Source organism: Lepidochelys kempii, chromosome 1 (genome assembly GCF_965140285.1).
Source record: "Lepidochelys kempii isolate rLepKem1 chromosome 1, rLepKem1.hap1, whole genome shotgun sequence".
NCBI lineage: Eukaryota > Metazoa > Chordata > Testudines > Cheloniidae > Lepidochelys > Lepidochelys kempii.
Window position 1 is genome coordinate 77,770,021 of NC_136380.1, and position 17,891 is coordinate 77,787,911.

At 37.9% G+C, this 17,891-nt stretch overlaps 1 protein-coding gene across 13 annotated transcripts in view; it reads right to left on the bottom strand.

Moving 5' to 3' along the window:
• Positions 1-17,891, bottom strand: part of DACH1 (dachshund family transcription factor 1) — a 462,083-nt gene that overhangs the window by 57,021 nt on the left and 387,171 nt on the right. For all 13 annotated transcript variants that reach the window (XM_073346413.2, XM_073346448.2, XM_073346406.2 and 10 more), the window contains one exon: positions 4,252-4,403. In XM_073346413.2, coding sequence (XP_073202514.2) covers positions 4,252-4,403 — 152 coding nt within the window. The remainder of the gene's footprint in view (positions 1-4,251; positions 4,404-17,891) is intronic.

Consider the following 17,891-nt stretch of genomic DNA (forward strand, 5'->3'; position numbering starts at 1 on the left):
TGATGACATATATGATGGCCTGGTATCAAAGGTTTTATTTGCATGAGTTTGGGATGGCTTCACTACTCACAAGCGGTGAAGCACTAAGAAGGTTATGTAGAAGGGATTATGTCTTCCTACGTCTTTGTACGGTGCTTAGAACAATGGGGCATGTTATTGTTTATTTTATTATTGCTATAGCTATTTATTGTTTGCATTACAGCACTACCTCTTCAGAACTGAGCCCTTTTGTTCTAGGTGGTGTATACACATGCAAGTAATTTATAAGAAGAAAACACTAAGAAAAATGTAACTTTTTTTGTTAATTCTTCCACAATGATGCAAATAATTAAACATTTTATTTATGTTTCTGTAAGTATTTTGCAAGACCTAAAAAGACAAAACAAGATTAAAAATAAAGCTGCAGATTTAGAGACACAGGAAAAAACAAGTCTGCAAACTTCAGTGGCTGCTTTGATGAGTAGGCCTACCTTGCATTCATTTAAAATTATGGGCCAGTAGAGCTGCACTGATTTACATCAACTGAGGGTTTGGCCTATTTCTTTAAGTGTAATATAGAAAACCTGCGTTCAGTTCCCTAGTCTCTAAACCCCTGTCTACAATACAATAATCACTGAGCTAGGAAATTATTTTAAATATGTTTTCAGTAGCATACTTGCCACCACCATGGACAGAATATTACATAATTAAAATGAATTTTAGGCAGTAACTTAATCTTGATAATGGATTTTCAGAACCATTCATACTTTTTGTATGGAGGTGGCAAATATATGCTAACTGAAAATTGCTGTTTTTTTTAATGGTTTCCTACTGGTGCATTTTGGGTAGTGTAAATCTAATACCTAGCTCTTAAAAAGCGCTTTTCATCAGTATATCGAAAAGCAAGATCTTTATAAAGGAGGGAAGCATCATTTTCCCCATTTTCCAGATTGGAAAACAGAGGTCTAGACAGATGAAGTGACTTGTCTGAGCTCACCTAGCAGAGCAGTAGCAGAATCAAGAAAAGAACCCAGTTCTCCTGAGACTATCCATTAGGCTGGCCATGTTGCCTGTACACTGTGTAGCCAAGGATTAAACCTGGAGAAAATGGAAGGGTGCCTCTGCCAGTGGGGTGAATGAGAGAGCTGATCAAATCCAAAAGAAGTCATATTCAGCCTTCTTAGGATAATAAACTGTTTGACATAATGTGGGGATTGGACATAAAAAGTAGGGTCCCAGAATAGGAAAAGACCTGAACAAAAGTCTGGATTCTTTGCATTGTGGGTTTTTGTACCAGTCTACCACGGGTAACAACAAGTAAAATAATCTGAATTCTGCATTTTCTGAAAGACAAATCTGAATGTATTCTCAGAAAATCAATCCCTGCTCATATATCATAAAGTAGTACAACACTCTCATATTCAATCACCAGATCAGCTAACCTGTTGATACTGAATGCTTTACTCATTAGTTTGCTGTCTAAAGACATCAGGCACACACATTAATTAAAAAAAAAAAGTTACTAAGAATTTTACTATACATCAATGCTCAACTCGAATATTTATTCTCTGTATTTATTTGTTGCCTATTTTTACTTACTGTGTGTCTTAGCCTGAAACAAAAGAAGTACACTCTTTTCACTCTTTGCAACTTTGTTAAATATATTTACCTTGTATTATAGAAATATTTTTTTTTCTGTTTTATTAAGTGTAGGAGGCTCCAAACTCAAAAATACCATGTTTCACATAACTGCACACTCAAATAATTCATGTGCAAGTAATAACACTTAGCTCTTATATAAAACACTTTTCATCCATAGACTTCAACACATGTCTCAAAGGAGGGTAAGTATCATCATTCCCACTTTACAGATTGGATAACTGAGGCACAATAGTGAAATGAGCTGCCCAAGGTCATATAACAGATCAGTGGTAGTCCCAGAAGTAGAATCCAGATTTCCTGACTCCTAAACCTGGACCCAGTCTTCTGGATTATGCTGCTTCTTAAAAGCATTTTAACCAACATCCTCTCAGTACAACATCTGTGGATTATAGTGAAAGAAGGCATCCTCCCCCACAAATCGTGGACTGGCAATGGAGCTGCTCCATAGCCACTATTCCAGTGTAAAGATAGAAGTAGTTTCTGCTATGCATATGCAGGGAAAAGGACCGGAGGAGATGCATAGCAGTGTGAGAAACTGCCTGGCTTTTGCCCTTTTGTATTTCTACTGACCAACTGTGTGTTGATGCACAGTGAGGGGGCTGGCCATAAGCCGGAACTCCTGCCTCTTGGGCCTTCCCATGAATGTGCTCAGGATTTTCCCCTTTTTGTCAAAGACCTCTGCTTCCACTTTTTTATGTCTAGTGTGATGGGGCAAGGCCAGATGGCTATAGGAAAGTAGTGAGAAACAGGTATGTTAGCCCCCCGCTAAACAAATCTCTGTTACCATGGTAACCAAATGGCCATTGTTCCAGGTTAATCAAGACACCTGGGGCCAATTAAGATCCTTCCGGAAAGCAGTGGAGACAGCTAGGTTGATTGGGATACCTGAAGCCAATCAGGGGCTGGCTGAAACTAGTTGAAAGCCTCCCATTTACACAGGTGGGGGGGCAGGGGTGTGTGTGTCAGGAGCTGTAGAAGCGAGCCATGCTGCTGGAGAAACAGAGCAGTACAAACCTTATCAGGCACAACAAAGGTGGACCTGAGGTAAGGGTGACAAAGATATTGAGGAAGTGGGGGGCTGCTGTGGGGAAGTGGCCCAGGGAATCGTACTTGTCCTGTTTCCAAAAAGTCAGCTACCAAGAGCTGCTACTATCAGGGTCCCTGGGCTGGAGCCTGGGGTAGAGGGCGGGCCTGGGGTCCCCCCTCCCCGACTAATCACTGAGACTGGGAGACAACATAGACTGTGTGAGGGAGGATAACTCTTCCTCACCTCCCTTGCTGGCTTATGATGAAAATGGCTCAGTAGGCTGTGAGCCTTGCCTCTAGAGAGAGAAGGGCTATGTGGAGGGTCACAGTGAGCCTCTGGGGCTAGCATAATCTGCCAGGAAGTGCGGGACCCACTGAGACAAGGTTGGAGCTTTGTCACACTAGCCATGTCTGTGTGTATATTTATACAGCTATATACCTGCATTACAGATGCAAGGTTTAGAGGCAGATCTGAATTCCCTTGGGGTGTTCAGATATAGAGTTTTAGTCTGATCACCTGCCACTCCCCTAGGTGTTTACTAGTAGAGTAAAAACTAAGATAACCCTTATTAGTGAGATGAGATAATAAATTAATAGATTTCCTACATTTCAAAAGGCAAGCCAAAGCCTTAAGTCCCATTAACTTCAGTGAGACTAGTTACAGAAGTAGCATTGCTATAGACTTTGGTGATGAAAATACAATTAATTTTCTCTGTATTTGCAGTGGATGGTGCATTAGTAAAAGAAATGTGATGAAAGATTATATGTGGAGGTTTGTTGCTGTGCATACAAAGTACAGCTGGAATGAGCATAATAAAGCTGTACTTTCCTGCACTGCCATTTTGCTGCTGCATGTGATGCATAACCATGTTGCTGCAAAAATTCCATCTGTTGACCACAGGATCACTGCATGTGTGGGCAAAAAAAAACCAAAAAAAAGTCTCTCATCTCAAACACTCCTTGTCTCCATGCTATATGCTAGTGTAAATCTTGAATAATGTTAGAATTAGACTATACTGTACACACAATAGGCATCCTGAATACTGCATAGGAAATCTGCAGAAAATTTGGTAATGCCCTTTTAAGTCTATTCTTTGAAGATAATACATCAGCAGAAATGAGCTTATTTGTTTAAAAAAAAGATTTTTGTGAATACCTTTGCCATTAGCCATATTTTAAATAGCTTAAGATGTCATTTCTATCTTGACACTCTAGCAGTTTAAAGTAAATATTTATTAAAGAAGTTTTTGTCTGTTTAGTAAATGAGATAAACTTAAACAGTAAAATACATCTCATTAGCCAGTAAAAAACCTGGCATTTAAGATGAATGACTTTAAAAATACTAATGTCACTTTCATCTAAGTCTCTGTTATGGTTTCATATACAATCTATATTTTCATGTACTGGATCTGACAGTTTCTAAAATCATTTGACTGTTGTGGTTCCTTTAAAACCTAAATTACTACAAAGTTTCAGTGTATTAGTTGATTCAAATAATCTTACAAACTGATTACTCTAAAATGGCTGTATCAATTTAGACAAATATGTCTCCATCTCCGAAAGCTGATCTATAGAAAGGCCTACCTGGATGTTAGTCAGAAGGGTCTCTATGGAGGACAATCCATCAGGGAACAGAAAAGGAGATGGAAAACCTGGAGGTAGTGGTTGCCCATGCCCAGTTAGAGAAAGTTTGTCAAGGCTGTCTCTTGCGGTTGGTGTGGAGAGCGGGGTCTCATCTGTATGTGATTGAAACAAAAATATAGAACAAGTTACGCTTGTCTGTTTTTATTAGACCTCAGTAATGGCTTCCCTAGTGGTTTCCAGAACATTTATTGCAAATTGGTTCCTGCTATCAGGAGAAAATGCTTTCTGCTGAATTTTCTTTAATGAAAAAGCTGTGGAGATACAACAAGATAACATTAATGAGTAACTTTATAAGCTTTTTAAATGCAGTCTCTAATGAGACTGAGTTTACAGTGCCATAGAATCTTTTTAAAACAAATATTATCTCACATATACTTATGATAATATATTCAGGCTGACTTTATAGGCACCTTCCAAATTATCTCATTTTAGTTTGTGTTCTATTTGGATTGACAATAACATATTTTCAAGCATGACATATATTTTGTATACGAGTAGCATTTGAATACAGGCAGCCTCCCCATACTGTTAATTCTTCTTACTCATGACATATTCATATGTGACTTTAAAGATCCTGCAAAACAGGGCAAAACTACAATCCTTCATGCAGGGAAAGTACACTTGATTCCTACAATTCAAACTTGCTCTAAACAATAACTGAAATTAAGAGTATGTTTACAATCATTGGCTTTATTTTTTTAAACATGGACATCTTTTAACGATTAGTGCTGGACTCCTGAGTAGAATCTTTGTAATAATGAGAACTGATTACTTGTGACATCACAATGGGAAAAACTGCCACAGCTAGAAGACTTTTACGATTAAATTTTTTCTGATAATCTGTGAGACAATAAAATAGGAACAGATGCAAAAACAGTATTTTACAGGAACTTCAATAGTCAAATATTCTTTCACAATTTGAAAATGTTATATTCTACTGTTGATATGTTATAGATATTGGGCCAATTTTATGACACCAAGCATTTATCTTGCCCCCTAGGAGAAAAAAATCTATCTATATAAATTATACTTACTAACGGCTTGATTACACCCTATTGAAAATCCTCATACAAATTAACCGAAACATATTGAGGAATCTCTAAACCAGTGGTGGGCAACCTGTGGCCCACTTCCCACAGTTCCCATTGGCTGGGAACGGTGAACCATAGCCTCTGGGAACTGTGGGCGGCCGTGCTTGCGGACAGGCAATGTAAACACTGTCTCGCGGCCCGCCAGTGGATTACCCGGATGGGCCACAGATTTCCCACCACCGCTCTATACTACATAAGGGCAAAGGAACTTACTCCTGATACTGACTTTTTGCAGATCTTTGCATAATAATCTGACTGTGGAAGGGTTTATCAGATCTGCCCTTCATATAAAGATCAATATATGTGCATTTTCCCTTGTGTTGTACTTAAATTTAGTTTTAAGACAGCAGAGTCATTTTTTTCACCACTCAACAAGTACTAGCATATGCATTGGGAATTGAATTGCATAAAGTTCTGATACTCATTATGTCTATAATGATTTGGTGAAGAAGTGGGGACTTTATTTTCTTATGTACACATAATGAAGAACTAAATGGCAATATTACAATAGAAAGCCTTGGGGCAAATCAACAAAGTAAGAATTTGTTCCTTGTTTTCCCCCTTGCTCCAGAAAAAAAAATAATCTGTGTCAACCTTTATCAGGTGCAGATTTCTTTCTATCTCCATACCAGTTCAGATGTGCCAGCCAGAACTTTGAGGGGGTGGAGACAAGGTTTCACCCATTATATGCCCCTGCATACTCTCTCCTGCCTAGCCACGCAGAGTAGGAATTAGTGGTCATATGGAGATTGCTCTCCCTGCTGTGCATCATAATGGAAGCAGCCTACATATGGAAATAAGAGGGAGCCTTATGCCTTCACTCCCTGTGCAAATGCGTGGAGCAAATTATATCTTCCCTTTACAGCATCATCGTACATCCTGCACAATGTGATTGTGTATGACATATTGGTGATGGCCAAAAGGAAAGCTTTCAACAGTAGTCATACAAGATTTTGTCACTAATCAATATTTCTATGTGTTTTCCAAGCACGTCACAGACAGGTATGAAAAGCTAGCTGCAGATTTTTGAATTGTTACCCATACAACTCCTATAGAACTAAAGTTGGCTCTGTAGCAGATGCTCTGTGGCTGTATGCTTCCCCTCACCTCCCTTCTTTTTTCTCCTTCCACCACCCCACACATCTTCTTCGCTACTTGGTGGGAACTGCATTGAGGGCTTGGCCCTAAATCTGGAAAATTTCTATTGGCCACCACCTTTACTATATTCTAGAAATAGTCATCACTTCATTAGAAAAAATAAATGCTAGACACTGCAGCTGAATCCAGTGCTGTAAGAATTTATGGAGCAGTGACCACACACAGGTCAATTTTTCTCCCCAAATTCTTTCTAGTTATGAGCAATTATTACAGCATATTTGTTCCAAATTCCTGTCTGAATAGATAATTAAATTTGTTAATTGAAAAAAAAATCAAAAAGCATCTGTACAATATATTGATAAAGGCTAATCAAAGTCTCATACAAGCACAAGTTTTTAGAACCACTTATTTTTTACTTGTATTGCTGTAGAAATTCTTTTTCATTTGCAAACTTGGGCTTTGACAAATGAATATTACACTGCCAAAATAATTTACAAAACTCTCAGCATTTGTTTAATCCTAATTTAAACTGCGTATTATTTATATACAATTCATATATACTTTTTTTTATTTTTTAATCAGTTCACTCTGTTTTAAGGGTAAAGTCTTGCTCATATGAGCAGTCCCACCAAGGTCACTGGGACTACCTGAATAATATGCCAAGGAAGATCTGGCCCTAACTATTCCTGCTCCTCCTCAAAACTGTGCAGCACAATAAATAAAATAACTTTTTTTTTAAAAAAGGATACAATGTAGAATGTTTCTACCCACGTCAGGAAGATGGGCCAGGAACCTTTTATACTATCTGAAACTGTATGGACTCTAATTAATAGTTTTGATTCTAGATATGTACAAACATATTAAAACAGTATGCACAAATGATCCACTGAAAGTCTTAGGCCCTGATCCTGCTGGAATATATAGTATTCCGTACAAATGCAGACTCCCCTGCCCCTACACAGTCGTCACTGGAGGATCCATATCCAAGGCCAGAGATTGTAACTTCTCTGTAATGTTATTACATTGCTAACCAAAACATAATGAATAATAGTTTTTTATATATTTTAAAGCTCTCTTTAATGTGTGTGGTCATAGCAAGATGAGTTTGCAAAGGTTTCTTAGAATTGTTAGGCAGTTTCCCAATATTCAAAATACTCAAAGATTTACAACTACATGGAATGTATTAGTTCTCAGTAATGTCCAAGCACCAACTTTCTAATAAATAACAATATCGGTTTTACACTGCAAGGTAGGACTAGAGATCTGAACTCACTGTGAACTTATTTTAATGAAACTTTAACTGAGGGGGAAAAAACAGACTAATGTGACTTTGTTTTCTTGATGTCCCATGTGAAATAAACTTTCAGTGTGAGTATGTCTGAAATAGAGCAAATGTACATACTATACACAGGAAGCATGGATATTTGTGGATGTGAGATAAGCGATGATTGAGAGAATCTTGAAAAAAATGTGTTTTTAAGCAAAACCACAATGTAAACATTAGCCAATTAAAACATAACCGCATCTCTTAGTAGCAAAATAATATGACCCCTGCTATTAAAGTATTTAAAAAATCGTTTAGTCCTGCAGGCCCTCTCATCACAATGCAATGATGTAACCTTGTTTCTCAAAAATCATTAACCCACCATCTTAAAGTGGACGTATACTCTTCCGCTGACAGCTATGTGATGGAAAATAAGGAAACGATTTTGCAAAAAGGTGCAAAGGACTATAAGTGCCCCTCAATCCACCATCTGGGGAATGTCCCCAACACAAGAATGCCTTTGCAAGAGCTAGACATCTGCTTTTCTGGTCTGCACCCACCAGAGAAGTTCTGGGGTGGGCCAGGCATTGCGTCAGGGGCAGAAGGAAAAGTGGAGCAATCTGGAACCCCCCAAGATTCTGAGTTGCTTCAATGCCCCCTTTAGGGTCCACGGCCACAGCGGGGCAAATTAGAGTAGCCCTCAGGCTTGTGCTAAGAACTGAACCAGTATAAATCAGCACATGAATAGAGATAGCACAAGCTACTTCTTCCTGTGGGCCTGCACAGGGAATCTGGCCACTGATATAAAAGTTACACCACTGTAGGCTCACTTCATTCACCCACTTAATATGAGTAACTAACATCACCTGTTTTTAAAATATCTGTACACACACATTTTTAAGAGACATTTTTTTCTTGTTTAATCACTTTTTCTATGTTTTGAAAATTCACGTGGTTTTGTTCAAATCAGTTTTTAATCTGACAACAACAGCCGGTTTGGGCCAAATATAACAATCAGCATTTTGTACTGCATTTGGTTTACTGCCATTCTGCTTTGTTTTCTCTCACCAATTAGCACAGAAACATTCATCCAGGAAGCTGTGATATTTATTCAAATAATAACAGATAAATAGTGGCGGTTACTCTCTTGTTTGTATCCTTAAAAGCAAGCGTGTCAACTTCAGCATTGTCACAAAATTAGACAACCTTGAAATGGTCAGACTTTGAGAGTGAGAGATATAATCAACTACATAAAATATCATACTGGGCATTGCATTTGCATAATCACTTACTTTTAATGCTTTTCTGTTCCACAATGAAATGTTTAAAACTTAACTGTTCTTTATTACGATTGCCATGATACAGCTCAGCTTAATTGCTGAGGCAGGGATCATTCTTTCAAAATATAAATCTGCTTTTTGTGTTTTTGCATAATAATGTATCCTGTTTTATTTAGTATGGTTTTCTGTGTACATGTTATGAGTTTAGGAACCTGTTTCACTACAGATGGATACAAGCTGCAAACTTTGGTTCTGGATCCAAATCTGAACTTTCCGAACATTAGACATGCTCAGATCTAGAGATTTAATTTCAGCCTTTCTCTTCAAATTGTGGAATCTGTTTTAATTAATTAGCTTGTATGTATTACTTTATAGTCTCAAAAAACCTTGTGGCTCCAACTGATCCACCAAAATGGTGTCTACCCAAGACAGAAATGTTCCTGACCATAACACTTTCCTCAGAAGGCAATCTCTGATTGTCTGCTCTCCAAAACCTTGTCTTTGGTAAAATCATAGACAGTCAGCATCAACACTTCACTCAGGTGACCATGGGAACAGGGTAAAGCAATATAGGAGGATAAGAATGGTGGTGTTACCTCTGGCTGAACATTGTGCCTTCTGTCAGTTTTGATCTACTGATCTGCCCCTGTATCCAAACATCATAAATAAATTTACATTCTCGTCTCACTGTCTCAGCTAGGCACAGCTGACCAGAAATGCCAAATATTTTGAAACAAACAGGAGGCTGCACGAAAACTCACAAATGTGATATCTCCTAGAAAAATGGGAAGACGAGCAATTATACAACTGATGCATTGACTCACTGCTTTTTGTTACTGTAACTTTTCTAACAGGTTGGCCTACTTTTACTATTAGCTGCTTCTTTATGAATGTGCAAGTTACAACCTGAGGGGAACATGCTGCCCACAAAAATCTATTTCTTGGCCTGCCGTGCTTACTTGAGGGCTTACTGAATTGGAACTCACCGGTCTTGGAATGCAAATACAAATAGAAAAGAAGACATTGAAAGAACCACAGAAACCATGAATATATTTTCGAGATGGGCATGTTGCATATTGTGACTTGATTCTCCTCTGCTTTATACCTTGGGCTGTCCTCTGCACTTGCACAAAGTAGGTGCTAGGTGCTCTACCAAATAAGAATTCTTCACTAATTGACACCAAGGACAGCATTTTGCATATACTTTGCACACGTATAAATACCTACAAAAGGAGAGAAGACGTTGAGAATTTAGCCCTATCTGTCCATTCTAGAAACAGTATTATAGGCAGCCTGGTGGCACTGCCTACTAAGGTTGCCCAACACTTCCCATTTTAAGACCCTGTTTTCAGTTGCTTAGAACCTTGCCATACTTTAACAGTACAGGCTGAAATTTTCCAGATGTCTACCATAGGATGACTGTTTTGGGAAAATTTCAGCCAAAATCAATTGGTCATTTCTAATAATGAGACTAGGGGGAGATACATTGTTTTATCCATTTTAAAATATCCTGAAAATCTTAAAAAAAAAAAAAAAAAAAAAAAAACAGTCCTAGATACATAGATTCCAAGGCCTGAAAGGACCATTGGGATCATTGAGTCTGATCTCCTGTATAGCACAGGCCATAGAACATCTCCAAAATAATTCCTAGAACAGATCTTTTAGAAAATCATCCAATCTTGATTTTAAAATTTCCAGTGATGGAGACTCCACCACGACCACAACGTCCTCACCCTTTGGATCAGGGACTTGAAATTTGGCAGAGGGGTGGCCTTTGTATCAGGATTGTGGCTTTTGCTGTTTTTGTAAAAATGAGCCAAAATATGGCCAAGTTGTAGGACTCTGAAAAATTACACTTCGCACATGCTTAGTAGAAACTGTGAGTTGTCAACTAGAATCTCAGAACTTTCTGTGCTCACTGAGCATGCTTGACTTTCTCTCGGTTTCTAGTACCAACCAGACTACACATGTACCATCATCACAGAGCAACTGAGCATGCTCCAACCTAGGGCTATGTGGGCAAAGCCAGATTTTCTCATAAATGCTGCTCTGGGCTGGAGTGAGTCTGGACACTGAGAGCAGGGAGCATGCCTTTCAGGTGCTCTCAGTGACCACCTCCCCACCCCCTCCTGGCACCTAGGCAGCATGGAGGAGGAAGCTGTCTGATTTGTAGGCAGAAGGGATAAAAGCTGGAGTAGGAGAGGGAAAGGAGTAGGTTGAGACAAGAATTTTGGTGACACGGGGACTGGAATGTGTATGTGGGGGAGAAAAACTGGGATTGGCTGGGCAAGGAGACTGGACTGGGAGCTGTAGGGGAAGGGAGGCTGGGACTGGTTGGGCAAGAAGACAGGCTCTGAGACAGTGAGTGAAAAGGATGGGTGGGAGCTAGTTGGCTGCGGGGGAACACTTTGATAGAATGAGGAACTGGGGGAGACTAGAACTGGCTGGACAAGGAGATGGGGACTGCAGACCAGTTTGTGTAGGAAGGATGAGGGTAAGGCAGGGGACAGATCTGACAGGGATCTGGGGCCTAGAGGGAGTATTGGTACTGGCTGGATAGATACTGAGACAAGGACCTAGGAGGAGGGAATACGCCTTACCTCAAAGGGGTATTGTGAAGATAAATTGATTAAAGTCTGTGAAGCACTTATATACTATAGTGATAAAACCCAGAAGGAAATTAATAATTCTATCTTCAGAGAGGTATGAATAGTGTGCAGTAAATAACATAGAACAACAGAAAAAAATATTGAATAGACACTCATTAAGTGAGCACCATCCATCGTGTGCACTAAATGTGGCTAGAGACCTGTGGAAAAAACAGTATATGATGATGTAATTAAAGACTGTATCATAATGCATACTCATAAGAGTGGCAAATTTAAGGTTGCACAGGCATTAATTCTGGCATCACCAAACTTCTGAGTGCTTGACTTTGCAATCTTAATAATGCTTTTGTTTTTAATGGAGTTTTTTGTATGTAATTATTATTGTGCTATAAGAATTCTACTTGAACATCACTGACATTTTGTAGACAACAAGCTCAGGAGATATAAATTATTCTTCACAGTGAATATGTTTTTGTTTTGCTAAAGGACTGCTGGTCTTCTAATAATAACATCATTACAAACAAATAGTAGGGATTGGCAAAATGCATCTGAAAAGATTAAATGTAATTAGTGCTAGTGATCCAGCTGTGAGGATTTCTTCAGGCTTTATGTCTACAAAGAAGTTGAATTTATTCTTCATTTTACATGGCCCAAAAAAGGCCTTGTAGTCAAACATAATTTATACAATTTTCCATTTCAAAACCAAGATTTTAATAAACTCTATTTCTGACTAGACCTGGGCTGGATAATATTTACTGAATAATGTATTGTATGAATTTCAACAATTTTAAAATAAATGATCACACTTGTATGTCTACTAATTTTTGTCCAGTGCTAATACTGAAATGCCAGTTTTGTTCCTAGCTTGTATTATTTTATTATATTATATAATTCAGAAAACAATAATGCAATGGCTTATCTATCCATATAATAAAAACCACTCTGTGTGCATTTATAATTCTATACAAAAATGGTTCAAGTATAGAATATTTACATATTTTATGACAAAATAGTCAGCAATCTGATGGTCAACAATAGTTCCAAGAGATATCACTGCATAGATTTTATAATCACACAGTTCAAATATCTTAGCCACAACACAGTAACTCATAATAATTAATTCTTAAAGAAGAAAAATTCCTGTAAAAGTATTTTGAAATAAATGTTAACATTTGAAATTTGTGTGTTAATGTAAGTGGCTTTAGAACAAACTAATAAATTAAACAGTAATATGTTACCAGGACCAGATGCTATTCACCCAAAAGTTCTGAAGGAATTCAAATATGAAACTGCAATACTATTAAAATGTAGAATTTAACCTATCACTGAAATCAGCTTCTGCACCAGATGACTGGAAGGAAGATAACAGAATGCTAATTTTTAAAAAGGGCTCCAAAGGAGACCCTAGCAATTACAGGCCAGTGAACCCTAACTTCGGTAGCTGGCAAATTGGTAGAGACTATAGTAAAGAACATAATTATCAGATGAACACATTATGCTCGGGAAGAGCCACCGTAGCTTTTGTTAAGGGAAGTCGTGCCTCACCAATCTATTAGCATTCTCTGAGGAGTCAATAGGCATGTGGATAAGGGTGATCCAGTCAAATGCATCCGATGAAGTGAGCTGTAGCTCACGAAAGCTTATGCTCAAATAAATTTGTTAGTCTTTAAGGTGCCACAAGTACTCCTTTTCTTTTTCCAGTCGATACAGCATATTTGGATTTTCAGAAAGCCTTTGACAAATTTCCAAAGCTTCTTAAGGAAACTAAGTAGCCATGGTCCTCTCATGGAACAGTAACTGATTGAAACATAGGCAACACAATGTAAGAGTAAATGGTCAGTTTTCACAATGGAGAACAGTGAAAAGCAGGGTCCCACAAGGTTCTGTACTGGGACCTGTGCCGTTCAACGTATTCATTAATCATCTGTAAAAGAGGGTGAACAGGTGGAAAAGTTTGCAGATAATACAAAATTATTTAAGACAGTTAAGTCCAAAGTGGACTGCAAAGAGTTACAAAGGGATCTCACAAAGCTGGGTGACTGGGCAACAAAATGGCAGATGAAATTCAACATTGATAAGTACAAAGTAATGCACTCTGGAAAAAAAAATAATCCCAACTAGATGTATACAATAATGGTTTATAAATTAGCTGTTACCACCCAAGGAAGGGATCTTGGAATCATCGTAGTTCTCTGGAAACTGCTAAACATTGTGCAGCAATAGTCAAAAAGGCCAACAGTATGTTAGGAACTATAAGGAAAGGGACAGAAAATATCAAAATGCTATTATATAAATCCCTGATGCACCCACACCTTGAACACTGTGTCCAGATCTGGTCATCCCATCTCAAAAAGGGTTAGTGGAACTGGAAAAAGGTTCAAAGAAGGGCAATAAAGATAATCAAGAGTATGGAATGGCTTCTATATGAAGAGGAACTAAAAAGATTAGGACTGTTCATCTTAGGAAAAAAAAACAAACACAGGGGGGTATGATAGAGGTTTATAGAATCATGAATGGTGTGGAAAGAGTGAACAGAAAAATGTTATTTTCCCAGAATACAAAAACCAGGGGGTACCCTATGAAATTAACAGGCAGCAGGTTTAATACAAACAAGAGGAAGTAGTTTTTTCACACTGCACAACTAACCTATGGAATTCATTGCCAGAGGCTATTGTGATGGCCAAGAGTATGCATGGAAAAAAGAACTGGATACGTTAATGGAGGATAGGTTCATCAATGGATATTAGTCAAGAAGGTCAGGGATGCAGTCCCATGTTTGAGCAACTTTAAACCTCTGACTACTAGAAGCTGGGAGTGGAAGACAGAGGTGGATCACTCCATATTTCTCTGTTCTGTACTTTCCCCTGAAGCTGTGGGATGGACCACTGTCAGATACAAGACACTGGACAATATGGACCATGATCTAACCCAGTAAGGTGGCTCTACTGTTCTTATTTTTTTGTTATATTTGCTTGACAATACATTAATATAAATGCAAGGCTCTAGGCAAGGATTTCACTTCATCTTAAATCCTAGAACTGCAAGCGGTGGGAATTGAACCCAGCAGTTACTGAACTCTTCTTATACTAGCAGTCTTCAGGTTCAGATTAATAGCAACACTATTTGGGTTATTCAGGAGAAAAAAAGTTTGTTATTAGCACAGCTGTTACATGTGCTAATTTGGCTGAAGTCCTGAGTGTTCTGATTAGTGCTCTGCTAGCCCTGTCTAGTCTGTCAGGCAAAGCTAACTGAGTGCTGAACAGAATGCTCTCCCCTTTGGAGCACTTGACACCAACTCATTTGGATGGAACATTAACTATGCATGTAAGTGTTTGCAGAATGAGTGGCCAAGCCAACATAGTATGAGCATGAATTAACTTCCTGAGCTCCAGCAAACTTTAGACTGCTGCTGGGTCCCAAAGTCTGTATCATGTATTTTTTATAGAACTAACTTAAAAACCACATTTCCAAAGTAATAAAGATAAATGTACACAATACTTCTGTACTTGCAGAGGTACTAGGCAAGAAAAATACCCAAAGCAAGCATATTTATTTTTGTGGCTGCACATTCCGTCCCTCATTTTAGCTTTATTTGTACAGTGACTTGAAAATGCAGAGATAAAATACACAAAATATTAAACAGCTTTTGCCAAATTTTATTGTGCAATACCAAGTGCAACTAGGATTTCTTTTAGGTTTAATTAACCTCCAGACATGCCTCATGAAGTTTAAAGAAACTTGCATTTTTTTTTTAAATTTAGAGTAATATTACAAATAAAATGGTGTTTATGTCATTGTCATCATAAAAAAGAGTAATTTTTTTCCCAAGCATAACCTTGGTGGGAAGGGAATTCTTGACTAGCACAGCTGGTATCTTGCAACTCTCAGATGATGAAGACATAATGCTAATACTTAAAACACTACTGCATTCAAGTTTCTTTTTTTTTTAATTCTGTTTCCGAACCTGTTCATTCATTCTCCATGGAAAAAATCAAGTTGACACCATCAGAATTTGTAAAATTGGTGGGTACCAGCCAATAGAAGATTTACAGCTTAGCTTGTTATATTTAAAGAAAACTGTCATGTGACCATTATGTCACTTATTGAAACATAACAGAAAGATGGTTGGTTTTAGATAAATATATAGAATGGTAAACAATCCCTCATTTAGCAGACGGAGAGCATATTTCAAAACATATAAGCTCTTATTCTAAGAAACTAGTATTTCTCTACATTATTGCTACAGCCATGAATATCAGGATGAAACCAAGTCTTGATAACCAAAATCTTGATCTTGACCATATCTATCGTTATCAGTACACATTCTTTATTTTTAAATCTTACGGGTCAGGTTCATCATTGCTGTATATGGTGTTATAAGTGGATCAGAAATCAGTGGGACTTGTATGTAACCTGAACGCATTTGGCTTTCAGTAGATATACAGAAGGAGTGTAACTTACACAGCAAGCATGTGGAAACCTGTATAAAACAATGCAAATTACAGTCCTTCCCATACTTCTGTTTTCTAACATGTATGTAAATTATACTGCCATTTCTGTCACTGTTGCATTTAGCCTGTGAGTAACTGTACCTACTTATATCTGTACTATATTATAATATCCTGGAATTGTGTCTTGTTCCTTTGCTAAATAAATCATATTAATGTCAGATTTGCTGCAGATGTCTTACCATTAATTTGTGCCAATTTTCTTATTTGGCAAATTCTTTTTTCCCTTTATTTAAGCCATTCCATAGGTAGCATACAAATATAATTTAATGGGAACAATAAGCAAAACTATATATCCCCAGGTATCCCCAAAAGAGCATTCAAATGGGAACTGATATCAAATAATTTGTGCATGTGAAACTGAGGCATAGCCACAGTGGGACTTGAAAGCTCTTTACAGCTTTGGTACCACACAGATAGTTGCAGTCTAAACTAATTCATACTAATTGCTAGCAAGCTTCACCTTAACCTGGACAGATGACTGTATATTTAGGGATAATAACTTTATTCAGTATCCAGACAACATATCAGTTCTCAGCCTAGCCTTGATCAGAGAATGATGGTTGCATTAAGCAGTGACTCAAATGACTAAGATGAAAAACTTACATTTATTTTCCTAGATTTGAGTGGGGCCACAGTGTCACTGATGGTGCTTTAACTAGTTACAATAAATAGTTACAAAGGCTAGTGCTTTAACTAGTTATAATAAATCTAAAAAGGTTCAGAGTCTGAGTCCAAGTCCAAGTCCAAGTCTGAGTACTTCTCCAAAATGTGTGCAAATCTTTGCAGTTCATCTCTATCCCTGCCACACTTTTCTCCACCTCACTTCTTCCTCTCTGCACAGTTCTCCTGAGCATTCTCTTACCTCTCCAATCCCTTTTTCTGTCCCACAACATAGCCTCTCTAATCCTAAAGAGATCTCCTGATTCTAAATTCCATTTCCCTGACCTCCGCACATTTCTTGATCTTCCAAAATATGGGAGATAGCGGCCATTAGACCAGAGACGAACCAAACTGATGAAATCCTGATGTGGATTTAATAAGAGAGTAGGGGGTCTAGGAAGAAGGGGAGGAAACTTATGTAAATCTAAAGAAGGGAAAATTATAGTTTTGATTTAGAATTAGTCTGGTTTACCGATCTCTGCCTTTAACAGTTTAGCTTTGCAGCTTCAGAATAAATTCTATGGGCCTGATTTTCCAGAGCCTTGCAATTTGTGTAGTCATCTATATGTGTGTAACCTTACTGTAAAACACTACCAAATCAGAGACGGCAGTGGAGAATCAGACCCTATATACACATTTTAAGATTTATGTTCACATTTTGTGATGCTGCTGGTAGGATCGTGGAATAGACTGTAGATTTTTTTATTTATTTTTAAGGACACAGTGTATACATTTCAGTGTAAGTAAATCTGGGATAGGTGACATTTTACCCAGTCATGAATTGTTTTCCTATTTTAGAGGTAAACAACAAAAAACTTTAATGGTCCTGATCTCCCATATGCTGGTGTAAACTAGTAATATCTCAATTCAATGGAGTTACAGCCACGTAAAATCAGCATAAGAGAGATCACAGTCAGATCCAATATTTTTCTTTTTTATCGTTCTTTTCCTCCAGAAATGTAGGTGTGAAAACTTTCTAGCAAAATCCTCAAAGGCATGTGTTCTAGTTTGCCTTTTTTTCCTCATAGGAATCCTGTTGTCTGGCTACGCTGAAAGGACAGGAGACA